Source organism: Caloenas nicobarica, chromosome 14, assembly GCF_036013445.1.
Source record: "Caloenas nicobarica isolate bCalNic1 chromosome 14, bCalNic1.hap1, whole genome shotgun sequence".
NCBI classification, from domain to species: domain Eukaryota; kingdom Metazoa; phylum Chordata; class Aves; order Columbiformes; family Columbidae; genus Caloenas; species Caloenas nicobarica.
The window spans coordinates 10,937,947-10,964,647 of NC_088258.1; the positions used below are offsets into that span (position 1 = coordinate 10,937,947).

Sequence of the window (26,701 nt, forward strand, 5' to 3'; positions counted from 1 at the left end):
GAAGGTGCTCGGCTGCCCAGGCCTCAGGGGGCTGTCCAGGGGCTTGGGGGCTGCAACTCCCCATGCCCACTCGCAGGACTCCACACTGGCTTTGGCATGCTAAAGCATCACAGCTAGGACACGAGGCCCATGGCCCCAGCTTGCTCCAGATGCCACCAGCTTGGCCCAGTCCACCTCAGTGGGGCAGGACGGAGCCACGCAACTCCAGCACATCCCTGCACAGGAGGCTCATGAGGGCAGCACCAGCTCCAGCCCTTGCTCACAGCCTCTGCTGAGGCTGTGCAAGAGAAGCATGGGTGAAACCATCGCTCCTACAATATTTATTTTAGCAATACAAATAAGAGATCAAAATTAATTATTGACTGGTGAGTGCAGGGATACCAGGACATGGCCTCATGGGGAGAGAGGGCTCAGCTGGTATGGCAACCTCCAAAGGACCTGGCCCCCATCATCTGGTGGAGAGGGGAGAGGAGCCAGGTCACAGCAAGACACCCCAGACCTGTGTCACACAGGGAGCCCGAGGGCTCGCTGCAGCCCTGCCATCAGCCTGCCCCTCTTCCTGGTGGGGTCTCGCATCCACAGCTGATGTGGTGGGGCAGCAGGCAGAGCAGAGCTGGCTGCTGCTGGGGCTGAGCCCTGGCATGCACCCGGCCAAAGGCAGCTGGTAATCACCGCACAGCTGGGATGGGGTGTTTGCAGCAGCGCACACAGAACAGAGGCAGCCAGCCCCAGCTTGGAGGCACAGCACACTCAGAGCCACTCACAGAAGGGATCCTGCAACACCCCAAGCCCAGGCCACCCTTCCCCGCATCCTGCTGCTGCCGCAAACGAAGCAAAGACACCGGGTTCAAAGCAGAAGAGCATGTATTGCAAGCGGCTGCGGCGCACCCGGAGAGACTTCCAGCCGCCGGGAGAAAAGAACAGAGGGGTTAAAAACCATCCCAGTGTCTAGGGTTACACTGTGTCATGCAAACAGCCCCGGGGCAAACCCCATCCCAGGAGGGTGAGGGGAGGGTGTGCTGGCCCAGCCGGGCCCCCCATGGCTCACCCCCTGCTCTCCGCCACTGAGGTGGGCAAGGGGCCGGGCACCTCCCCGGGATCTGGTGTCCCCCAGCCCTGCTCACCAGCGAGCACGGCACACATGGGGTGGCAGAGGCCGCGGCCCAACAGAAACAGCCCTCACTCTCTCCCCCCCTCACAAAAAACAAGCTGTGTGGGGTGTCTGCCCCCACCCAGTGAGTGGGGCCAAGGGATGGGGGAAAACAATTGGGTACGGCCCGCTCTGCCTGGTGGGGTGGCCCAGGGGACCGTGAAGAAGGGACCTCCTCCGTAAATGTCACTTGCATGCAAACTCCGGTGTCCCAAGAGAGGAGGGGTTGCTCCCAGCGGGATCCCAGGCCAGCACCAGTCCCACGTCCCACGCAGCCTCCCGCTGTCTCTGGGGAGCTCTGTTCAGCTCGAGGACAAGTAAAAACTACTTCAAACCAAACCCATGCAAGGCAGCTATTTGCTCGTGTGTCTCGGCAGCTGCCAGACACCCTGGCAGCAGAGTTCCTCTCCTCTTCGGGGAGGGGGAAAAGAAAAAATATATATATTCATATGCAGGGGTCCCCACCGCGTGCGCTCTTCACCACGGCCTCATCTCTCTGCCTCCATGGTCACGTTGGCCTTCTGTTCTGCCGTGGCCTGCTGGGAGACGGCGGCTGGCCAGCCTGTGGGCTGCGCCGGGGGGGCTGGAGTCCACATGCTCTGCTGCTGGCCGGGGGGTGAAGCCGTGGGCCAGGCGGGGTTGAAGGCCCCATGCTGGGGCAGCGGCGGGGCCGGGGGTGGCGGGGAAGTCGCCATGGAGGCCACGGGGCTGCTGCTGTTGAAGCTCTCGGAGGCCTTGAGGCGGGAGAACATGGTGAGGGCATCGGGGAAGTTAGGCGGTGTGGCCGGTGTGTTGGCGGGAGTGCACATCTGTGGGAAGGAGACACGGGGTCAGGTGTGGGGTGGGGGAGTCCTCCAGCTTCTGCCTCCCACCAGCACTCAGCACAAGACCACTCTGCCCTCACTGCTGCAGCACAGGGAGCCCCCAGACCCGCACTGCCTGCAGGCAGCAGTCACTTAAGGCTCTGAAGATTAATGCTGTAGTGAGAGCTCTTGTCAGAGGGCTCAGATGGGATCCGGCTGTGCCTGCTCTTCTGCTCCACGACCTGCTGGTGCCACCCTGAGCCTGCAGCTTTCCAGCTCAGCTCTCACCCCATGGGAGACCAGGTGTGCTAAGGCCCTGCCAGGCACTTGCTCTGCACACTTACTGCATGCTCCCAATCCCCAGTTGTCTTGCAGAGATAAATGAGGCCACGGCAGCCAGCAAATGCCTCAGACACATCTGCCCAGGCAGATTATGGGCTGCTGGAGCACCAGAGTTAAAGGGACCAAGTCTGGGGACAGCTGAGAGAGAGCAGAGGCAGGCAGCCCCCACATGTGCATACCCTTGAGTGTTTACACACATCCAGACAAGCAGGCTGTACTGGAGGCACACTCCATCAGAGCAGAGGTTTGCATGCTTAGTCGCTCCAGCAAGCACACTTTCGTGTATCTCAGTCCGGTGCTCCAGGCCCCTCTCAGGCTCTCTCTGCCATTTTGGGGCTGGTCTGGACCATTTGCCATGCTAAAAGCATCCTCCATCAGTCCATCCCTCTCTGAGGGGCAGCCCCAACCCCTCTGCAGGTTCTGAGGGCATCTCCAGACTCACTATCCCATGGCATAGGACAGACTATGCCACCCTCAGCCACTCTCCAGCAAAACCTTCCTCGGCAGCAGCTCTGGCAGCAGCCGGCCAGCCCAGCCTGCCTGTGCTCCTGGAGCTGTGAAGCAGCACGCTGGGCACCAGCAGCAGCCTAAAGCACCCACCAGCTGGTACTGTGCCCCAGATGAGCACTGGAGAGGTGGGAAAGCACTTACCATCTGATGGTGGTGGCTGTAGGGGATGTTTGTTTCTTGGAAAAAAGCACTGAGAGCAGTCTGAAAAGAAAAAAAAAAAAAAAAGAAAGAAAAAGGAAGATGATGTTACCACCAGCACACGAACTGGGCACCCACCTCATCCCTGCACACAACAGCAGGGCTTTGCAGGACCCCAAAGATGATCCAAATCAGTCCCTGGGGGGGCTGGACTGTACCCCCAGCCCCACACAGCTGCTCCCACATCCTCAAGAGGGACCCGTGCCTGCTGCCTGCACTGAGGCTGGAGGGGATCACACGTATCTGGGGTCATTGTGCTCATTGCTGAAAAGCGGCCACTGCTGGAGCAGACCCCAGCAGGCATTTCACAGCTCGCAGCTCCACAACTGCTACGTGCATGGCGAGAATGGAAACTAAATCCAAACCGAGAAGGGGAAGACCAGTGGGAACCAGTTAGATGCGTGTCCTTAACAGGACAAGCTCATAGTCACCATATTAACGCCGGGAGATCCCCAGGACTGGGGCTGCAGCAGGGAGCCCACCCTATACACCAGAGCATTTCCAGTTCTGAGCAGGCAGGGTATGGTTATGACTGATACTGTTTTGGTTAACTTCCAGTTTAGACCACTAACAATCTAGTAAAGCTCACATGCCACAGGTATGTGAGAGGACAAAAGGGGGTTGTGGGGAGGGAACACTGGGGGCACAAGCAAGCCAGGAGGGCAGACACCCAGCCCAGGTCTGGGGGGAGCAGAGGCAGGACGGGGCTGATGCAGGACTGGCGGAGGTGAAGCTGACCCTGTTCTGTGCCAGGCTTTAGTTGAGTTAGGGCTAGAAAACAACGTTTTGACTCAGTTGCAGATCAGACTTGATAGAAATGTTAGAGAATTGGTTTGGATTCAGTTCTAGTTGGAGGAAAAGCTCCCCTCCCCCAGCCCCGATTCAATCCCCTCCCCAGGAGCAGCCTGCCCTGCAGGTCTACAAGCCGGGGTGCTGTGTTTAATAACCCAGCCAAGACCTGCTGGATTACAGTGATGGCCATACAGCTGAATGAGGGTCTGTGGCACCGGAGACGAGCTCTGAACAAGCTGGCACACATCTATGAATCATGGAAATGTCCCAACAGAGACATGGACACTTCTAAGGCAGTGACACTCCTGTCACCACACTACCCGTCATCCTGTGTGAGGTCTGATATCAACATCCACTGGCCATATCACTCAGACAGAAAGGATCATGATAAGGAAGGGGGGAAACAGCAAGCAGGAAGCACAGGCAGAGGTGTGGGCACAGCCAGATCCCATAAGCTGATTAAATACGCTCTGTGCTCCTGTTTTCCAAGTGGCCTCGTATCTGGGACTGTGCCATCAGCAGACAGGGGCAGAGAAGGTCCCCGTTGTCCCCAGCCTCACTGATCCTTGCCAGCACTGGGATGAAAGCCGTGACCAGGATGGAAGAAGCATGCCACTATCACAGGCCCCTCTGCCTAAAACACTGCATCTCCTCCCCTCCATCTGCCCCTTCCCAAGTGTGGCAGAAGCAACCCCTCTGACCACCAGCCACCTCCCTCCAGCTGCAGGGAGTAGCTGCCATCTCCCAAGGGACCCAGGACCCACAGCAGTCCCAACCCAGGTGGGCAAGAGGCCAGTGCACCCATCCCCTTGGGGACACGGGGTGCCAGGGCTGCACACATAAGTAAAGCTGCTGATGCCACCTGGTCTCCAGCCAGCGTCACAAGTGCCAGGGGCAATCGGTGCCACAGCAAAGCCAATTAAGGCTCCTCTACTTGAGAAGAAGCCTGAGCCACAGCTGAGCCCTGATCCTGCTCCATCGCCTGTGTCACTCTGGGTGGGAGCAGGTGACCAGGCCACTGCATCCCCTCCAGGATGCAAAACGAGGGGCTTTGGAGGAGCCAGATCACATAGAGACCCTACCAGGGGGCCAACAGGCATTTGTGGTGACAGAATCAGAGGAAGGACGGCTGCAAGGGCCAGGTGGGGAGGCAAATGCAAGGAGAGCTGGATGCTGAGCAGAACAAGCTCGGTCTGGAGGAGTGGGACACCCAGCCCTGTGCAGCTGCTCAGACCGGACCTCGGGTGCTGTTTGATCCCCTGCCCATTGCTGCCCAAGCTGCACTTGCACCCGCTCCCAGCTGCATGTGTGAGCTGCAGCCACTGCCAGCACAGGGGATCCAGCAGCAGGGAGCCATGGTGCCAGAGCAGCCCTGGGGACACTCTGCCCTTGAGCCACAAAGGAAAAGAAACGGGGGTCGATAAAACATAAATAAATCAGAAGAGGAAGTGGAAATCCAACCATGGACACAGCAGGCAGTGCCAGACACCTGCTCCTCCTCTTGTTCTCCACAGACAACCTCACTACTCTGAACAGAGACACGACACGTAGCACCAGGAAAACGGAAGGAATGGGTGGTTTTCTTTTTTTCCAAAGCTGATGTCTTCTTATCCTTCCCAAGCAGCCCCAGGGGCAATGAACACACAACAAAGCCAAATAATACTTTTCTACCTAGGAAAGAGCTTGACTTATCACTCAGCCTGAGACCCTGAAAACTCTCAAGTGTCTCCCTGGCAGCCTGCTGGGTTCCAGCCATGGTGGAGGTACCTGCTGCCCTCCCTGGCTTCTTCCAAATTGTCTGCACCTTCGACCCCAGAGGCTGAGTGCCAGCCCTTGCCCAGAGACACTCCAAATCGCCTTCTTTGGCCTCTAAACCTCCCTCTCCGATCAGTCATGGCGCTGCTCCAGCTGCTGGAGGGCTGGGCTGGCATGGCCATCCCTGCTGGCACCTGCCGTGGCTGTCCCTGGACACACGGCAGAGCTCACAGCACTGTGAAAGCTGTAAACTACGTTGGGTGTGCCATGACAAAGCCTGCCCTGGTCCCTAGGAAACAGCAGTGGAGTCATGGCAAGCAGGAGAGGCCATCCACATATAACCCACACACTGCCCCGCTCCCCAGGGATGGAGAGGATGCAAAATAAACAGCTCCCTTGTCAAGCCCTTGAGTATGATACAGGCTTTGATCAGTTTGTGTCGCACTGAAGGCAGCTGTATCCCCAATGGTCTCCTGACCTCCTGCCCTGCTCACTGTCCTGGATTGAGTCACTTACCCCCAAACTCTGGGTCCGCCAGAGCTGGCAGGACACCATGCAAAAACCCTCTCTGCAGCCCCCGCTGCATCCTCTCCCACCAGCCACAACGGCCCCAGAGCAGCCCCAGCCCAGGAAAGCGGTCCCAAAACATCAGCATCCCACCAGCCTGAAGCTGTGTTCCACAGCAGCCTCTCTCATCCCTCCTACCAGTGACCCAACAACCCAGGCTCCCGATCCCTGTGTAGCTGTGACAAGCAGCGAGCAGGGTGTGTGCCCATGTAGGAAAGGTCCTGGCCAGGGCAGACGGATGCCAGGAGAGTCAAGACAGAGGCACGGAGCCGGCAGAACTTTGCTCCTGCTGTCTTGTCTCTGGGACACCCAGCTGGCCTCAGCTGTTGGGAACACCTCTCCTCACAGTGGTCTTACATGCAGGAGCAACATCCTCAGGGTTGCTCCGACTCACACCATGGCCCTGGAGTAGCACTTTGAATCCAAAGATACGAGTGAAGGCGGCATAAATCAGCACTGAACTTGCCTGAACTCCAGCAATTTATACTCGCTACAGATGCGGGCCAGCCAGCAAACAGGTACTGCACTAGAACAACAAAAGCCTCAGAATATCACGGGAAAGAGGTGAGAGCACGCTGGAGTCAGGAGACGACACCTCCCCAGCGCAGCTCCCCAAAGAAGGCATGCCCAGCGGCCATTTTGCAAAGGGAATTATCTGACCGCTGCACCAAAAGCGAGTGGGAACATGGTAACTGCTCATCGCAGCGCGTTTGTTTACAGCTGAGCTTCCTCTGAGTCATGTGAGTGCCAAGCCGGCAGGCGACGGCCGTTTGTACTTGTGCAACTCGCCAAATGGTGGCAAAGTTCTGCAAAACACCTTTTGAAAGAAAAGTTAAACTTTCGTCATCCGTTTCCAGCTCTTTTGTGACATGCACGGAGGTGGTGGAAGTGAATCCCGGCTGTCCCAGAGGGCCACTGTCAAACTGTATTAGTAAACAAAAGCCAGAGTGTGTTACACATGCAACACATCCACTGCTGACGATGCTCCTGTAAGCAGAGGGTGGTATTAAATGGGCACAGGGGAGGGGGACGCTGGCTCGGATTTCCACCCGTCCCCGCACACCCACCCACTCACTGGCTCCCTGGCCGTGCACAGCTTGGCTTTGAATGCCTCGTGGCCTCTGATTTAGCATCTGGAAATCCTGTGGCTACATGGCGATGATCTGCCTCCATGCCCGATCCATTCGACAGCCGTCATGTTACAGAACGAGCCCTGAACAACGCTGAGGAGGCCTGTCAGCGGCGCTCGCACCCATCCCGGCTGCGCTGCATGCTGAACCAGAGGTGCCCTAGCCACAGGGATGAATACAAAGTGAACCTCCTGCTCTCCACACTGACTCAGACCTCCTCCTCCATCACAAAACAGATACTTCAATTACAAAGGTGCCATTAGTGTCAAATCCATCAGCTCCAGACTAGAAAGCTGCTGGGGTTGCAGAAGAAAAAGAAAAAATCCTATTTACAAAGAGCTTTGCTTTCTATAGCTGCCGCGCTCCCCCATTGCTCCCTGCGCTTCAGCTCTAGGGATCTCTGGAGGAGCAGAGCCGCCAGCAAGGCTGCCGGGGGGCTCCCCACCCACAACCCCAGCCCCACGCGTGACGTTAACCCCTGACGATGTCACGGAGTATCCTGCCCGCGAGCAAGAGGAAAAGGCATCTGGAGCCAGAAAAGCTTTGACCTACAAAGTCTCCTCTCCCACGGCTGCCTGGGGACTCACACTCTCCGGGGCAGGGCCGTGGGAAAAGGCTGCGCTGGGGCTTTCCGGCCCACGGCCACGCGGGAGGGCCGGGAGCCGCGGAAGGAGCGCGGCCCGGGCCGGGAGGAGGGCTCGGCGCCCCCGGCCGTGCCGCGGTCCGGAGCGGGCTGCGGGCCCCGGCCCTGCACCCACCCGCGCTCCGTGGTTCCCCGTTTCCCTGCCCCACGCGAACAGCCCCGGGGCCCTGCCCCGCCGCGCGCCCCACGCCACGCGCCGGCCGCCACGCTCCCCACGGCGACGCGCGGTGGCTGGGGGGGGTTTCAGCGGCGTGTACCGCGGGGCCGGGCCGAGCGCGCCCCACGCTGCCCAGACCCAGCCGGCTGCTCCCCACGCGGGGATCCGCCCCGAGCGCTCGGCGGTGCCGGCGGCCGGTACCGGGGCGGCGGCCTCACCTCGAACTGCCAGTGGGCCGCCTGCAGCAGCTGCTTGGCCTGGTCGGCGGCGCAGCCGGCCGCCAGCACGAACTGGTTGATCATCACCTGGTGCTTGAGCTCGTCCATGGCCCCGGCCCCCCGCCGCCACCGCCGCCGCCGCCGCCGCGCCCAGCCCGCCGCGCCGCCCCCCCGCCCTCACGGCGCCGCCACCATGGCGGAGCCGGCGCGGCTCACGCCAATGTTTACTGGGCACTGACTCACGGCGCCCGGCGAGCCCCGCCGACGGCCGCCAGGGGCGGGGCGGGGAGGGGCGGGGCGCGGGGTGCCTCTGGGAGATGTAGTTCCCGCCCTCCCTGCCGCCGCGCCGCCTGCGCGCTGTCCGGACTACATATCCCGGCAGCCCCCGCTTTGTTTGCGGAGCGGGCGCCGGGCGTCGGAGCGCGTTGAGTGACGCGCCAAGCCGACCAACCGCCGCCCGCGGCTTGGTAGTACCTGACCGTATATGGTCAACAACGCCGCTGCCCCCAATGAGAGGGCGGCGGGGGCGGGCCAGGTCTGGGGCGGGGCGAGTTACGGGGGCGGGCGGGGGGGCCGCGGGCGGTGTTTACAGTCGGCCGCGTGCAGTTTCCTGTTGACGTGCGGGGAGCGGCCGCGCGCGCGGGCCCGGGGGGTAGCGGGCGCGGCGGGGACATCGCTGCCCTTCGGCCCCGCGGGTAATGTTTAACCGGGCGGCGGCGGGGGGATGTCCCCTGCAGGCCCCGAGCTGCCCCCACGCCCCCCCGGCCTGCAGCAGCGCGGCGGGGGCCCTTCGGCTCGCAGCTGCCTTGGGCCGGAGCTGCTGCCGCCGCACAGCCCCGGGGCCTGAGGGAACAGCGGCCCCAGGCCTGGCCCAGGGCTCCCGGCAGCACTAACAAAAGCCAGGGGCTTTCCCAGCTCCCCTGGAGGCCTGCTCCCCTCGGCCACAGCATGTCCCTGCGCCCCGCTGACATGGCTGCTGAGATGTACGAGGAGAGCCAACAGCAGGAGAAGGTTCCGGAACGTGCTGGGGCCTCCCAGCAGCATAAGAGGCTCCTTTGAGAGTGGGACATTGCCATGGCAGATTAAAGCGTGCAGCCAGGCAGGCGCTGCCGGGCCCTGCTGCAGCACCCGGGGCGGACAATGGTGTTGCTAAGTACCAGGAAATGATAAGCCGGCACGGCTGGGTGGCGGAGTGGCCGGAGGGTAATGAAGCAAGGGAAAAATGGGCGAGATGAAGCTAACCACTGGCTCCACAGGGCTTGCGATAGCCCCCTGCCTCCTCCACCTTCCCCGAGTGATTCTGGGCTCTTTCCTGCGATTTGTGCTGCGGCTTAGCCTCGCTGCGAGTGATTTGCTCGCTAACACGTCTGACCCTGACTGGTGTGTTGTAGATGGCTGCAGATACCTGAGCTGTGAGGATTAATGGCTGAAGTTCAGGAAGGTCACGTATTTGACCTGAGGAGTTTGCAGCCTCCACTGTTGCAACATAAATTGCCGGGGTACTGTCCGAAGTTGACCACCTGGTAACCATCTTCCACGTCTCCTTTAGAAACTCTGCAAAGTACTCCAGGCCTTGGGGAGGCCAGGGCGATTTCTCCTCTTGTACATATGTCACTGCCCGAACTGGAGTGAGAGTACAGCTGTACGGTGGTGGCAGTGGGACGCATCAAGAGGTGACCCATCTTTTTTTCACAAGGTTGAAACGACCCCAAGAGGGAAGCGAGGAGATCTGTAGGCAGCAAGGTGTAAATATAGCTGGGAAAACAAATCTCTTGAAGGATCAGAGAGAACCAAATGTTTTTAGAAACTTTGCAGTCTGGTTTTTGAAGGAGAAAGGGCTGGCCATGGCCCAGCAGGGCTCGCAGGGAGGGTTGCAAGCCCTTTGGAGCAGAGCAGTGTTCAGGGAGGCAAAGTTCATGGGCTCGCCACTCCTGGTGAGGAATATCTCTGCACGTAGTCTTCAGGTCTCCTGAACCTTGGTTGTTCTACATGTACCTGACAAAGCGAGTGACAGCACGAGGGAGGGGACAAAGCAACTTGCTTCACTGTGTAATAAACCTGTGAGCAGCTGGACTTTGGATGCACCGCTCCGGTGAGTGGAAGGTTTGCAGGCAAACATACTTCCTTGTTTACACGGGCATGCTCATAGCTGCCTTCCTGGCAGAGTCGTCCAAGGAGACTCCTGAAGGGCACATTGTGGTGGCTGGAGAAACGCGTGTGAAACGTGTCCAGCTTCAGTATTCCTTTTTCATCCACATTTTGCAGGAAGGAGCAATATAGTGAATTCCAGCTGGGTCTGGGACATAGCGACACAACTCATGGTGAATGTGAGCATGCAAACGAGCAGTGGGGAGCCCTGAGGGCTGGCAGAGGTGGGCTCACAGCCAAGGGATCCCTCTGCTATCCTGCTGTTCCTCTCCAGGAGCCCTGGCCCAGTTTCACTCTGATCCTCTGCAGTTTGGCTGCTCTTGGTCTGCACAGTGATGGCACCTGAGGTTTTAGGCTCCCTTCTACCTCATGGGAGTGTTTTCATCCCTTTGGGAGATGTCAGGGAGGGGCCTTCCACCTTCCCGGTCTTACTGCCTCTCCATCCTCACCATGGTACAGGGCCCAGGGCTGGCAGCACCACACAGGGGGGAAGTATGAGCTCAGGGACTCCAGAGGTGAAGGGTGAAGGTCCAAAATACATGTCTGGTGTCACCACCAGTGTTTGTGGGACTGTTGTCACCTCCTGAAGTGACCATGGTGCTGTGGGCTGCTGCTCCTCCAGCCCATCGGATGTGGCTGTGGTGGTGGCTCCCCAAGCACAGACTGTCAGGGCAGCCCAGCTCCCTGCCCCGCTGCTGCCAGCAGCTCTGTACCCGTGTCACCCACTCTCCTTCCCCCATGCTGCTGGCAGTGGCTCTTGCAAGGGCCGCAGTAGGTGAGTGGTGCAATATTCTGCCTTTATGTGTGCCAGCCCCCGTGTCCCCCAGGCCAGGCAAGGGTAACGGAGCTGCCATCCGCTGGAGGTGCTGCCCTTCAGCCCTGATGCTCGCTCTGGGCCCTGGGGTTTGGAGCGGAAGGGCTGAGCCCATCCCTGGCATGCTGCTCCTATTGTACTTGTGTGTCACATACGTCTCACCGAGCAGGGCCCTGAGGGAGATATTCTCCAGCAAAGGCCCCTGCCCTCCCACATGACAATAACCCTCTCGGGGGCCCAACCACTTCCTCCAAGCTCTGGAGAGCTGCATGGCCCGGGAAGGACCTTCCTGCTGCTGGAGGTTTTGCACAAACAAAAACCTCCTGCCGTGGCCGTTTCCCCGGGCAGCCCGGTGCTCAGCTGTGCCAGCGCCCCGCTGCTTGCCGGGACGCCAGCTCTCCCCTTGGCTTCCACGCTTAACCCATACAGCCCTGGGCTCTCAGTTAGCAGCACAGGCAGCTGCAGAAGGAAGGTGGCTGGTTCTGTCTCCAAAAAAGCTCAGGGGACAGCTTTGGGGCAGTTGCCTCTGGGTGCTTCGCTGGGCTGGGGAAGGACAGGATGCTCTCGATGCTCAGGACACAGGAGGGGAGGGAGAGGGACAGTTGCCTTCTGTCCCTGTGCAAAGTCCCCTTCTTGCCCTGCTGCATGATGCAAACTTGGCTCTGCTTTGTCCCCATGCCTGCGACCTGTTGGCCACTGCTGGCAACCGGTTCCCAGCATGGCACAGGGAGATGGAGCTGCTGAGTCTTGCTGTGCCGGGTCTGCTCCTGCACTGAGCCCCAGACTGGCTGCTGGGGTGCAGAGTGAGCCCATGGGAAGTTATGGGTTCACTCTGCTCACTTTGGGGCTGATGGTGGCACACAAGCTGTGTGCATCAGCCCACTGCTGCCAGGGCACATGCGTGTTCCCAGCACCAAGGAGCGTTTCTGAGCTGCCCGTGCAGGCAGGGAGCGGCTGGGACATGCTCTGGGGCAGCAGACACGGGACAGGTGTTGCTTTGCTGGTCAGCAGACTCCATTCCTCCCTCCCGGGGTGATTTCTGTCATAAGAAACTCTTGCATGAAGAGGCTGGTTGAGCAAGAGGCACCATTGCTCCGGGTGCCAGCAGGATCCTGGGGAACACAGTGGGCAGTACCGAGGTGCAATTCTTGTCTCCCCCGTGCCAGGTGCAGGGTACCTGTCTCTCACGGTTTCCTGGCTGGATGCAGCCATTGCCAGTTCCTTGGCTTTCCCCTGTCCTTGCCAGCCCTGCTGCACCACAGGACACGGCAGAGCGAGGTCTGGTCCTGCTCTGCACCCATTCCCCTGCAGCATGTGCCTCGTACAGCCCTGCCGGTGCAGAGTGGCTGTGCTCAGGCTGGCCACAACAACTGCAAGGGTAATAACTGGCCGGAAGCACGTTTCCCCTCTGGTTTGTTTGCTTATTCCTGCTGGGTGTGTGTTTTAGTTTGTGTTTACGTCCAGCAAATTACACCCACTGCCCACTCACTTGCTATCACAAAACCCTGCCATGCCGGCAGGCTCACATCTTGGTGGCATCCTGTCTCCCCACACCCCAGCCCTCTTCTCCTGCCTGTCCCCTGCTCCCGAGGCTGATTTGAGAGATTTCACAGCTCTTTCATGTCTGCTGGGGATCCCCAACTCCACCGCTGGGAATTTGAGTCCTCAGTTCCTTTGCAGGGTGGGTCTGTCTGTAGTGTATGTGCAGGAAGGTGCATCCCTTAAGTCGAGTCTGAGTGGCTTTTCCCTGCATCTTTGCAAGACCTCCGTGCCAGAGGGGACAGGGCTCAGTGTTGGGACATTGGTGGGGGCTCTTCTGTGCTTCTTCCTCCATTCCATCCTCCTGGCTGTTGCATCGCGATGTGAGACAACATTCAGTTGTTCCCTGCTCTCATGTCCGAGCCTCAGACAGCTCTGTTTGCTTTCCTGTGTGGATTTTCTGTGAGAGGGGGAAACAGGAGAGGTTTTCCCGTGTGAATGTCACACAGTCCTGCAGCTGGGAAGGCTGATTGCCTTCCTCTGCTGCTGGCAGTGAACCTCAGCCAGGAGCAGGTACCACCTTTGAGAACTGGCCCAGGTAATGAATCCCTGTGCCAAGCTTCCCAAGAGGTGCACGGCTACCCCAGCTGGCCCACACAGACCAACTGTGCCACGGGGAACGCACCACCGGCATCACGTCCTGGTGCCCACCAGCCAGCGGGAAAGGAGGCTGATGAGGATGCTTGTGGTGTTGCTGCCTGAAACTCTTCAGCAAAACAACTGCCAGCAGGTTAATCTGGGCTGAGCAAAACAGCCTGCTGGGGCTGAGCTGCCCCAGCCAGGCACCCTCAACATAATTCCTTCTTCTCGCTTTGCCTTTGCACAATTTGCAAGGTGCATCCCTGTGCAGAGTGTGTCCCTGTGCATCCCCTCTGTGCATCCCCTCTGTGCATCCGCTCTGTGCATCCGCTCTGTGCATCCCCTCTGTGCATCCCTGTTGCAGGGTATGTCCCTGGGCATCCCCATCCAAGGTGTGTGCCTGGGTATTCTCCGTGCACATCCCATGTGCATCCCCGTGCACACCCTCCCCGTGCAGGGTGCACATCCATCCCGTGCAGGGTGCACACCCTCCCCGTGCAGGGTGCACATCCATCCCGTGCAGGGTGCACACCCTCCCCGTGCAGGGTGCACATCCATCCCGTGCAGGGTGCACACCCTCCCCGTGCAGGGTGCACACCTTCCCCGTGCAGGGTGCAGCCCCGTGCCCGCTCCCCGCCGCCTCCCGCTGCAGCTCCGGCCCGGGCCCCGCAGGGCAGCGCCCCCTGCCGGCAGAGTGCACCCAGCGCCCCGGGGGAGGCCGTGGGGCGTGCGTATCCCTCGTCCCCCCGCCGCGCCGCGATTGGTCGGCGCCGCCGCGGAGCCCGCCGGGAGTTGTAGTCGCGGGGCGGGCGGACTCGCTTTCCCGGCGTGCCCCGCGCCGCCGCCGTGGGTGCGGGCCGCTCGCCGCCGCCGCCGTCGCGCCGCTCCGCGTCCCCTGGCCCGCCCGCCCTGCTCGCGGCCGCCATGGGCTCCCTGCTCAGCCGGCGCATCGCGGGCGTGGAGGACATCGACATCCAGGCCAACTCGGCCTACCGCTACCCGCCCAAGTCCGGTGAGGGCCGCGGGGCCACCCGCCTCAGCGCCGGGTCGGGGGAGGGCGACGGGCCTTTGCCGGGCCCGGTGCCCCCCAGGCCGCCCCGACGGGGACAGGCGTAGCGGGGGGCGGTGCCGGGGCGGCCGGGCCGCGGGGTCCCCAGGGGAAGGGGTTGCGGGAGTGCCCGTCACCGGCCGGGAAGAGCCGGGCCCGGGGCTGGTTCTGGCCCTGCTCCCCGGGCTGCGGGGCCTCCCCGGTGCAGAGGGCCGAGGCATGGATCTTCTTGGGATAAAGCTGTGGTGTGAGGCCGCCTTGGTGCCCTGTTTGGCTGAAGTGTAAGGATGCAGGAGGGCCCTGTGCCCTGAATCTGGTACTGAAGCCATTCGTCTGTCCTGCTGCCGGTGTCCGTGGCTGCCCAGCTCAGGCGCTGCCCTTTGGTCCTGGTGGGTGAGCAAAAGCTTCGCTTCTCCGCTCTGGAAACCTGACAGCAGCAAGCCCTCAGTCTGCGGCCAGTGGGGCATCTCCTGCTGGTAAAGAGGAAGCAACAGTGGAGTTTGGTGGGGATGTGGAAGGAAAATCGAATCTGTTGGAATATGGGATGGAAAAATTCCCACATGGCAGCGTTCTTTAACTCCTTAGAATGGCAGCAGTTCTCACTTGGGCACTGTTGGACTGACATGGCCTACATGGGTATTTGTTTTCCAAAGGGAGACATTCTGAAAACTTAGAGAGTTGTCAGCAGTGCCGCTTGTGTGAAGTTGGGATGAGCCTGTGACTCACCTTATCTTAGACTGGCTTGTGAGATTGGCTGGTTTAACTTGTTTATTTCTTTATTCTTCTCACAAAACAAGTCATCAGGGAAATTCAGGTGCTCTTTTTTCATACAGTATCCATTTGCTTAGAAATTTTTCTGAGTTTCTGGTTTGCTGGGGCTTTTCCGGGCAGGCTAAAGAATTTGCAGAATGGCAGTTTGGGTTCTCTCACTCTTGGGTGCAGATGCAGCATAGCCTTTTTGTTCAGACACTCGAGTTCTCTGTGTGTCTGATGACTTGCTGGCTGTGACATCCTCAGGGCTGTGCGATGGAGGCAAGTAGGTCCCCCCGTTTTGTTTGGAGGAGATACAAGACCTTCTCAAATAGAGTCTTGCCATCATTATACCTTGTTTTGTTGCAGGTTGCCCTTCAGCAAGAATGGTGATGTAGAGGAGATGTAAGGGGGAAACCTTCCCAGAAAAATTCTTCAGCTGTTTTGACTCTCTTAGAAAATGCAAACTGCTTTTTTAGGGAGGTGGGAACTAGTTTCTTGGGCTACTAGGAAGGCCAAATGTCACTGCTAGGAACGCAGCAGGACTCTGCGTGTCCCTTGGGTGGCTGGGGGGCTTTCCCATTGTGGGAGACTGGGTGGACATGCACTGCCTGCTGAGCTGTAGCTATGGCACCGTGGGCCCTGCTGGCAATTTCTGACAGCCTGGAGGTTGCATCTGATTTCTGTTGACACTTAGAATTTTAGATATGGACCAGATTCATTATAACCACCACATGCAATGAACATTAAACTGCTGCTTTCAAGTCATACTCCTGTTGTTTCTATACTGTTGCGATTACCTGGACTAGAATTTAACGGTGTGAGAGGTTTTAGCCAATGTGCTTGTATATTCACGTGTGCCATGGAAGGAGCCTGTTGATGTAGATGCTGCCAAAGGACATTCTGTGTGTGATACCTCCCTTGTAAAACTGAACAGATAATGCTTTCAGGCAACTGATTAAAGAAAAATATTGGTGTTTCCTGTAAAAGCTTTGGATACAATTAGATGCCTGTTAATTTTTTTTGTTGTTGTTGCACTTGCTTGTTGTCTTTCTGAAAGCATACTCGCTTCAGGCTAGACCTTTCTCTTTGCCTTCTTCCTGTTTATCTAACAAGGATCATCTTGACTGCAGGAGGGAGAAGAGCTGTCCAAGCTCAGGATCATTGTAGGCAGAAGATGAGGTCATGAACACTTCTAAGGTGGAGATCCAAGGAAGGTTACTGAACACCAGAACAGTAAGAGCTGTTAGGATGGCACCCCCTTCCCTTCTTCAGGTGGAGTGTGTTCAGAAGGACACTGTCCCTTCTGGCCCTACAGTCCTAAGTGTGTTTGATGTGGGGCTGGAAAGGTTGACCGTGACTGGTCCAAAACCTGGCAGCCGGGAGGGAAGGCGACTGGGAGTGCGTACAGTTATATTTGATTTCAGGAAGCAAGCTGGAAGCAGTACAAAAAGTTCTTAGGCTAAATAGTTGGTAACTGTGTCAAACTTGACACTGTTGCTGTGAGCCCTGTACTGCACCTCACTGCTGGAGTGGAAGAAGCCAGTTTTGCATCGGCTGTGTTAGGTGATTGTTTGGATGTGTGCACTGGAGTGTTAGCCGGGCGCACAGGCAGGCTCCTGCCTGCTCGGAGATCCCCCTGAAAGTGAGGGGCTTACCTCAGCTTACCTGTCCACAGGAGTCTCATTCATTCAGCACTGAGGGCTGTCCTTCACCTTTCGTGGTCTTTCCCTCCAAGTCTCTGGTTTAAGCAGATCTTAACTTACTGTGGGTATCTGGGCAAACTGCAGTGGCTTTGTCAGCTGTCGTCTGCGGTCAACATCGGTTTGAAGGATGGGAGTGCACATTCTGGAACAAATACACCACCTCACAAGAAGGCCGTGTTGTGAGAGGACATAAACGCAAAGTGCAGGTGTCCTGGCTGTAATTTAACCATTGTGTCAGCCTTCCTGTGGAAAGGAACACGATTACTTTACGAGGTCATACCAAGTGGCAGCACCTTGTTGAGTCACAGCTGGTTGCAAATGGCATGGTGAATATTCAGTGCTTGTTTATTGACTTTTGATGTGGTTATTGCTGAGTCAGTCACGTGCTCCATGGAGGATTGAGTGAGTTGTTGTGGAATCCACCTTGGTCTTTATAAGCCAGAGTCCCTAATGAGGCATTTGCAGATTGTTTAACAGCTTTGTTGCAACCAGTATGCAGTTTTGTAGTTAAAAATCATCTGAAAATGCACTGCTTATATGTTGGAAGGCTCTGGATATGGATCATCTGCATTTCCCCTCCTGCATCTGTGGGGCTGAGGCTGCTGAAATGCTGCAAGATAACACCTGATTCTGTTCTTTAATACCTCTTCGCTGGTACGTTTTAACCTTTCTTGCTTGCTTCATGGAGACTGCACTGGCATTGCAAATGCCTGACCAGTTGGAAGGGGGTGTTGGAGAAGGGCCCGGTTTGTACAGAAGAATTAGTGCGCTCAGGAAACAGGCTGAAAATGGGTAATCACAAGGAACAGTCATGGTCTTTGCTGTGCCTGTCTGCTTGAAGCGGTTAAAACAATCTATGTTCTTGCATGCAGTCTCATGATGCCCCTATTGCTTTAGCAACCAGTGAGCAATGCACCAGTGTTTTCTGCAGCTCCTTCGTCAGCTTGTCTGTTGTTCCACTGAGCTCATCCGCAGTATGGAGCAGGGCAGGGAGCACGTGCCCTTGAGATAGTTTTTCTCCTCTGGAGCAGGCTCTTGAAAGAGAATTGCAGACCCTGGCCGTGTTTGGGAGGAAAAAAAAAAGGTAGATTACTCCGCTCTGAAGCTGAACTGCTTTGTGGCTTGGGAGCAATGCTTTAATCAGAGAAAGGTTTTTAAATAGGAGAAGAGTATCCTGAGTTCTACCCAGTCTGTCACCTTGTTCTCAGTTCATGAGCCACATGTACCATGACAATGTTGAGACAGGAATATGTTCCTGTATTTCACATGTAGCTCTCGTTGCTCACCTGCCATGCAAAGCACAGCATGGAGCGGTTGTGTCCGTGACTCCTGCTGTAGTTCTTCAGCCCAACGTGGTGATGCCACTACTGCCTGCCATTGGCTGGTGCTTTCTCTTGCTGCCTTCTCGCCACTGTTCATGAGCACCAGACTGGAGGATTCGTGGGTCGGAACCAGTTGCTTTTTTCTTGTTTGTTGCTGGATTATATTTTTCCCAGCTCAGAGCTGTGTTCCTGTTTGCTACATGATGGTTTTTGGTGGCCCAACAGGATGGGTGATGAAGAGGGCGAGAGCGCCTTGTCCAGCCGTGGGGCTGGTTCAGGCTCAGGCTGTCCCCAGAACCATGCTGTCAGTCCATCCCTCAGCATGCCACGGTGGTGAGCATCTGGCTGAGTAATTAAAAAGGACTCAATTTCTGTCACTTCACTGTTAATTCTAATAATGGTGGGAAGCCTAAATGGGTATCTAATTACTTTCTTTCCCTTGTTTTGATGGAGCTGCAGCTGTGTTGCTGACTCTGTGCTCCTGGCCGTTGTAGGCGGTGTGTGGTTTCTGAAGGCTTGCGATAGAGTGTCTCTTTTTCAGCTGCTGAAAGCTGTATTATAAACTTGTCAAGGCAGTTTGCTGCCATCCTTGTTTGTTAGTTTTGCTGTTGAGACCTTGTGTATGCAGTGGCTTGTGTAGCCATAGCAGGACTGACAGAGCCCTGGGGTGTTCTGCTTGCCAGCAGTTTTGCCTCTGAGCTCCTCAAAGTGACTTTCCTCATGCTCTTCGTGACTGGCACTGACTACGTTTCTTGTTTGCCCGTGAAGGAAGCAACTCTGGGAAAAAAAACCTTCACATTGCAGGAGGTGACTTGACAAGATGAAGGGAGCCTTCAGTCTGACCATGGAATTGAAGCTGTGGTTTCCAGTTAGATAAGTGCTGCTCTGTTGCAGAGGGCAGCATGTATTTGTGAGAAACCCTGACAATTTGTTAGACATCCCAAAAGTAGTTCTTAGTGGAGCAAAGACAGCATGGCAGGTGCCTTGAACATGCTAGTTGTGCATCTCAGTGTTGTTCCAGTTGTACCAGAGAGGCCTTTTCACCCCAGGGTGCTGGAGGGGCTGCCCAGCGATGCTCTCCTGGGCTGCTGGCTCCCCCAGCACGGGGCATCAGTGGTGGCGAGCAGTCCTTGCCTGCTGGACCTCTGCATCCTCTGCCTGTGGGATGCAGACCTTTTTCCACAAAAGAACGTTGCTCTGAATTTGTGGAATCCAGCTTTAGCGAGGCATGTCGAGCCCTGGGATGTCTTGCTCGTGGGATACAAGGGAACTGTGTGACTCTGGTGCCAGACAGTCAGCTGCTGCGCCATGGAGACATCCGGCACAATCGTTGTCTTCACAGTTAATCAGATAAAATGCTCCAAAACCACATTCCTACTTGACCCATGTAAAATGCAAAATCTATTCCTAAACCCCAGTGTTTGTCATGCTTTTCTGAACCTTAGTATAAGCATAAACCACGGCAGTGTATCTCAGGTGGAGAGGCTGTATCGAGCTAGCTGTGCTTGGATGTTCTACTCAGATTAGCTTTTTAATTTGTTGCTTCTGGGAGGGGTGGGAAAAGGTTGCCTGTCGTTTGGAACACCTACATTTTGTTACGCCGATTGTGTAAGACAGATTCTAGGTAGATTCTGAACCCGTGCTGAAGTCGATTGTTGTATCTGGAAAGAAGGATATGTTTCTATAATATAAACATCTGGATGCCTGTAAACTGAGCTCAGCAATAGCTGAGCACTACCATCGTCATTAAAGCACTACCATCTGTGCAGAGTAAGAAGAGCCTTTCTTGAAGCATAAAGGCAAAACGGCTTAATGGAAAAAACAGAGCCATTCATGAAAACCCTCCCATTTTGGAGTGAATCATGCTTGCTCTGAGCTAGAGGGACTGCAAATCCTTCTATAATGCCTCCATAACCATTCAGATGATTAGTTACTGCTTCTGTAATGACTCGTTTTAAAACAAATTTTATGCTGTCTATGCATTGCACCTAGGGAAGCAAATGTGCGTTTGTCTCTGTCCTTTCATCACATGCATGAAAAATCCCCATTCTGAAACTTCAAAGGAAATGGCTTAGGTGGAGCCTTTTATTTTAGTTCTCTCCCGCTACTTATTTCTCTGAAATTGTAACTCCATGAAGTTCATATTTGAGAGTGTTTTCCTGAAGTCTTTCTAGGGGGAAGCTACATTTGTGGTGCTCTCGTACAACTGAATCGATTCAGATGACTTTGCAGTTAATCCAGTGCTCCAGAATCCCAGTGACCTTGCACACCCTTTGTCTCCTGAAATTTGCGCTGGAGTGCATCACCTAATAGATGTATGAAACAAATCTGTGGTGAAGCTTTCAGAGCTGAAGCTCAGTTTAGTCAGTCCCAGGGTTTATCTCTTCCAGACATCCATGTTTCTGCATTTAGAACTGTCAGTGCTATTAATTAAATTCAGCATCAAGGCATATAGTCTCTAGCACTCACAATAAAGGTTTTGTGTGGTTCTCGCCCTGGGATATGAGAGTAAAAGAGGTGAGGGAAGGCAAACCTGGCCAACAGGAGTTTGCGATGGGAGGAAGCCTCATCCTTCTCCGGGCAGGTTGCTGGTGTTTGTGGGACTGGACTTCACACTGGAAGGTGGAGAAAAGAGAAAGAATTCATCAGAATCGGGCAGTATTGGAAAGGGCTGACTCTTACTGCTCCCTATCCCTTCTCTGGAAAACAAGTTAAAATTGAATGATCTCCACTGTAATGATTTATAAAAGGGTTTTCCCCCCCACTCTCCAGCTTCTGCTGTTGGTAGTGGCCATCAGCAATGCAGGGTAGGAGTGAACTAGCAAGTATTTTCTATGTCTTGTGCTCTTTTATACTTGTGAATTAAAAATTGCACAGACCAGCTATTTTCTGGGATGCACTTATTTAGAGTGTATTTTTTTATTCCCTTGTGGTTTTTTTTTTTCCTAGGAAACTACTTTGCAAGTCACTTCTTTATGGGAGGCGAGAAGTTTGACACCCCTCACCCTGAGGGCTACCTTTTTGGCGAGAACATGGATCTAAACTTCCTTGGGAATAGACCTGTTCAGGCAAGTTCCTATATGCTGTCTATTTTAACCTTCTGTTTTCTGCCTATTTTGGGAAAACTTGTGTAGGACTTGGAGAGGAGGATAGCACAGACCTAAGAGACCCTTGTGACTTGGGGAGTGTCATTCCAGTCTGAGATGCAAGAGCATTTCCCCACTCTTGTCCCAAGTCGCTGGCTGCCACAGCTATTCAGGTGCAAGCAGGGTTTTTCTGAGAAGCAGTATTCACTTTCTAGGCTTCTTTTCACTTAGGGCAGAAGTAGTGAGAGAAGAAGGACAGGAACTCAGGAGCACAGATTTTGGGACTAATTCTGGTTGCCCGCCTGAGTGAGTATAAAAGGACTGCAGAGAAGAGAAGGCTGATCCACTCTCAGAGCCTGAACTTCACAGGGCTCCTGGGCATGTTGGATGGACTCCAACCAGTGTTCAACACATGCCATTCTCTGTGTAAATGAGTGGCCTGACTGGGTGCAGAGTAGTGTTAAGACAGCTCTTGATATTTGGTGATTTTTTGTTTGCTTTGTAACCTAGGTGGGCTGCTCAGAAAGTCTCTCCTTTTGTTTTCCCATTCGGATCACAAAGGTATTTTTGGGCTCACGGGTGTCCTATGAGATTCTGAAAAGCCACCTGCTCAAGTGATTGGCCTGTGCTTTTATTATGAACAGGGAGTAGCACAGTTGTGAGGGACAAATAGGAATTTTATGTAAGTGTTATATTTGGGATTTCTCTTGCATCTCAGAACTGCTTTAAAAGAACCAAAAGGTAACAGAGCAGTAACCATTTGGAGATGTATTCAGAGTGTTAGAGAAGAAAGGGAAAAGAGCTGCTTGCTGTGCCAGCTGTTTTCCTACTTATTTCTGTAGCTTCAAAACATGAAAAATTGATGTCATGGGTCTCATGTTCAGAAAAGCTGTGACTATTAGTTAATTCATGCTTGTAATGCTTGGAGGCAGTTCAGTATCACCCCTGTTTTACAGATGTGGGAAACTGAGGCAAGATGACTCGATATTTGAATTGGAGCAGCGACAAGTGCGTTCTGCTTTCTGAGTTGTCCTTGGGCTGTGCCATTGGTCTTCTCAGCACCACAGTTAGTTGAAAGGACTCTGCAGGATAGGACAAAGGAGAATCTGGAAAGTGTTTGTTCAAGCAGAAGGTGCAGATGAGCAGCAGGTTTAGGAATGAGGGACTTCAGGTGGAAATTGTTCTGGACTAGCAGTGCTATGCAGGCACGGAGATGCTCACCAGGTACACTCTGGCATGTCTGTGTGCAGGGCCCGTGCAGGACAGTGGTTGAAAGCTGACTGCTTCTCCTTTGCTCTGTGACTGGCAGCTGCACAGCGCTCCAATGAAAGCAGAAGATGCAGCTGTTAGCTAAATATCCTGTGTGCCTGTGGCTGTAGGGTCTGGCCTTGCAGAGTTAAATTGGCTGCATGTCTCAGCCTGGGCTTCCGTGCAGACATCCTGGCACTGAATTTCATCATTTCTTCAGAGGGGAGTGGGTGAGAATGCTATTAACACAGTGGGATGTTTGCCAAACAGGTTTAAGAGAGAGAGGCTGTCGTGGTATATAGTTTGCCTACGTAAAGTTAATGCCCTTTGGCTGCTCTGATTAATCTTCAAGGAAAAAGACACTTGAACACAGAGCAGCAAAACTGCTTTCTGGACATGGGCCAAGTTCTCGCTCTGGAGTAACTGAGGTCTTGACCACTCTGCGTAGGGCAGTGCTACCAGCCACGGTACTGAGCACTTGGTGCAAGGAAAGTAGCTGCTGCTGCCCGGTGAATTCTCTGCTGCCTGTAGCTGTGGCACGGTGTCTTCTGTGGCCTTCTCCTGTTGGTCAGGAAACAGCACATTGTCCCTCAGGCTCTGGCTATTGCCCCACTGATACATTTCTGTGGCCTGAGGGGACAACACTGAAGGGTTGTGTCCTGGAGCTGCCCTGAAGTTCAGCTGCAGCAGCATTTGGCTGCCTGTTTAGCAGATGACTCTTTTCTAAGGAAACGTGTGTATTGGCGGTCGCTGGTACTTCTGCTCCGTGTCAGTTGCTCTACACCGCTGCAGAGCAACCAGTAGATGTGTTTGAAGGACCCCGGCTCTAATGAGGCTGCGTGGTGGCACTGGGTACACTCCGAGTCACCTTCCACCTGAAAGCCTGACCCGTAGCTCTGTACCTTTGTGTCATGCCATTGCTCTGGCTTGGAGCGCGGCTATGGCTCCAGCCAAACTTGGCAGCTGTGTGAGTGGATGTTTCAGCTTCAGACTTCACGGAGGAGATGGGAGATCCAGCAGGCAGGTCTGCAGCTGCACAGGTTGCAGACACCACAGTAAGCCGTGTCCTTTGCATTTCTCACTGGAGATTCTGTGACCAGTAAGGAGAATTACAGTCTGAAGCATTATCGTCCTTTATTTAAAGGACTATCTGTGAGAGAAGGCCTCTTGGCTGTAGAATAGAATGAGGCCCCCTATCCCTGTCTCCTTTTCTTTTCCAGAACATTTGCCCCATTGTTTCAGAATAAAAAGAGTTTTCCCCTAGTAATCCAGGGCTTCAGCATGCTGATTAGCAGTCAAGTCACTGTTTGCATGCTGTAACATGCGTGGAAGAGCTGCCTTTCTTTAGTGGAAATAAAAGCTTGTGAGAGCAAGGCTTTCCAGACTTCAGGGTGCAGAAAAAGATCTTGTGAAAATGCCCTTTCTTAAAGTGCGTACTCCCAATATGAGCTATTGCTGAGCCAGAGCAGGATTTTCACCCTGAAATATGCTTGATTAAGATGTAAATATAATTCTCTTTACTGTTCCTTGTGGCTATTGTATTGAGTACCCTTCAAGGCAGATGTTTCTTGGTTTGGGTAAATTATGTACCAGGTAACATGCTGCTACCTTTTATAGTATAATAATAGGAGAATTGTTTGCCTTTTTGTTCCAGTTTCCCTATGTAACTCCAGCTCCACATGAGCCAGTGAAGACACTGAGAAGTTTGGTGAACATCCGCAAAGACTCTCTCCGACTTGTGAGGTACTGTTATTGCCTGAACCTTTCATTTTATTCAACCCATCATCCAGAGCTAAACTGTATTTGATAGGGGTTTGGAGAAATAGCTGAATTCCGGATCCTTCTTGCTAGATATGGCCAGAGGCTTCTGTGTTCCCTTGTCATCAGAGCTTTCAGGTGGTTTATACGCTCCTTACCCCTAGACTTGAGCAATCTGTGTTTCCAAACAGGACCAGTGATATATCTGTCTCTATGGGACAGACTAGAGTGGTAAACAAAACCATGAAATCATTAGCATGAACAAAAGATATTAGTCAGGTCAGTAAACCCTACAAACAGATTCCTTTCTGCATTTTTGTACAAGGAGAAGCCAGAAAGTAGCTGATTCTGGTGCAAGTCACAGGCCAGGAGGACTGATTGGTCTTGAGTGAAACTTCCTCAGCTTTCTCCTGCTGCCAAGATAAAGTTTGGCCGTAGTGTTACATGTTTGTTTAGATGGTTTGTGTCCTGTGCATAGGGGAAGGAGGTCTGGATAGCTGTGGGGCTCGGTTACCTTTCACTGCTCAACACAGATCTAAACCAGCGCTAGCTGGATTAAATGCAATGGCCAGTGCTTCGACCTGCAGCCGCCCTCTCTGAAACACATGGCTGAAATACAGGGGCCCAGCGTACAGTGGTTTGTTTTGGTCTGAGTGACTGGGCAGATGTCCAGGCATCTGGACAGGCAGAGCATTTCTCAAAGATCCTTGAGCTGCTCTGAATTCTGCATTTCAGGCACAGGGCTGGAGTACTGGCAGGGGGCCAGCTTCAGCTCTCAGCCAAGGTGGTTCTGAGAGTATGGTGTAACGTGAGTAATTTGAGTCAAACCGCACAAAACCCTCAGTTTGTTTTTATGTGAAAACTGGAGGTTATTTTTTTTGTTACCTTTTTTGTGTGTGTGGTTTGGGTTTTTTTTGTTTTGTTTTGTGTTTTTTGTGGGGTTGTTTGTTTGTTTGTTTGTTTATAATGAACAATACTTGTGATTTCAAAACTGATTGAACAGGAAAAGAGGGAAGAACTTCTGAAAAAGTAACCATTGGTAAACTGCTCTGAATGCTGTCTGGCTTTTTCAGCTTAAAGGTGAACTGCTTCTCTAGGAAAAAGTCCTCCTTTCCTCCCACACTTGCTGTATTTTGCAGGCTTCCACGTAAACAGGGTAACATCTCTCAGAAGCCAAATGGGAAGTGGCTTTTTCACAGGGAGGGGCTTTGCTGTGAGCGGAGGAGTTGGTGGGGTTTAGTATGTACAGTTCTGTCATTCTGCAGACTGTGGTTGCATGTCCTGTCCCCCAGCAGTGTTGCAGCTCTGGACTATTTGAAATATGGTGTCCCTGCACCGTGACAGTGTCCAGGTTTGCCTCCCTCTGATTCCTGGTACTATTGGTTCTTTTGCTGCCTCATGAGCTCTCACAAACTCTTGTGCTGCTGCTGCTGCTCTGTTAGTGCTGATGACAACACCACCATCATTATTCTACTTAATGTTGTACTGATGTAGACCCCAAATGAGATTTTAATTGCCAGTCTCCAGGGGCACATTCTGTCTCGTGCTTTTCTTCCTTTCTGGACTAGAGGCTTTTTCTTTCTCCTTCTCTGCATGTAAAGACGCTTTGTGTCCTCTCCAGCTTGGATTATTTGCAACCAGTGGTTGCGGCTTGCACATTCTTTACAGAACTAGTTAGTTTGATTTACCACCTCCTCCACTGAATAAAATTATACTGAGCTGAGTGTCTAGGTGTAAAGTAGGTTCTGATGGTAAAATCCTCACAAGCTTTTTGTTTTCCCTTGTGTTTAATTGAAAATTCATTGTTCACTTGCGAAGAGGCTGTCGATCCATAATTTGGAGTGTAAGGCTTTAGGGAGGAATATGAAGAAATGTCCACTCTGGGCTTCCTGTCCAGCTCTGACTAGACAAAATTCTGAGCTTTTCCAAATCCTCAATATTTACAGCAGCTTTAGAGAGAAGCAATAGGCCTGCAGATATTGGTGTTGAAGTTCTGAGTCTTCGACACCTCATGCAAGTGCTTGATTTCTAGTGGGTTGAGACTCTGTGAACCTCAGAGGAGGGTAGCATGAGTTTTGCTGTAAGAGAAACAGTAAGAGAAATAGAGTGCCTTGTGTCTTTCTTGTGTCCCTCTTTTGGCCTTGGGTTGGAAGCTTTATTTCAGAGCTGAAGTACCTGATGGGCTGGTACTGTTGTAATGCATATCTCACAACAGTAAGTCAAACAATACTTGGCATTTATCCTGCATGTCTACTGAGTTGTTGGTCAAATGCTTTAATCTCCTCAAAGGATGAAATTGGGTTTGACTCGACCTGTCTCTACAAAATTGTCATGGCTGCTGTTAATTATATTTTTATCTTTTAACTCTTTAACAGACAAACAAAAAGTTCCAGCATTTCCATTGTTTTATCCAGAAGTGATGTCAGACCAGGTGGCCT

The 26,701-nt window shown here is 54.1% G+C and overlaps 2 protein-coding genes across 5 annotated transcripts in view; one reads left to right on the top strand and one right to left on the bottom strand.

Moving 5' to 3' along the window:
* Nucleotides 1-846: 846 nt before the first annotated feature.
* UBALD1 (UBA like domain containing 1) lies at nt 847-8,527 on the bottom strand. The gene is made up of 3 exons (XM_065645166.1): nt 8,266-8,527; nt 2,947-3,006; nt 847-1,959 (listed from the first exon to the last, which is right to left on the bottom strand). The coding sequence occupies exons 1-3, from the start codon at nt 8,371-8,373 to the stop codon at nt 1,639-1,641; spliced, it is 489 nt and encodes a 162-aa protein (XP_065501238.1). The 5' UTR covers nt 8,374-8,527; the 3' UTR covers nt 847-1,638.
* A 5,684-nt stretch (nt 8,528-14,211) lies between these two features.
* MGRN1 (mahogunin ring finger 1) overlaps nt 14,212-26,701 on the top strand; it is a 53,677-nt gene continuing 41,187 nt past the window's right edge. For all 4 annotated transcript variants that reach the window (XM_065644664.1, XM_065644665.1, XM_065644666.1 and 1 more), the window contains exons 1-3: nt 14,212-14,357; nt 21,121-21,239; nt 24,160-24,248. In XM_065644664.1, coding sequence (XP_065500736.1) covers nt 14,270-14,357; nt 21,121-21,239; nt 24,160-24,248 — 296 coding nt within the window. In that variant the 5' untranslated portion in view covers nt 14,212-14,269. The remainder of the gene's footprint in view (nt 14,358-21,120; nt 21,240-24,159; nt 24,249-26,701) is intronic.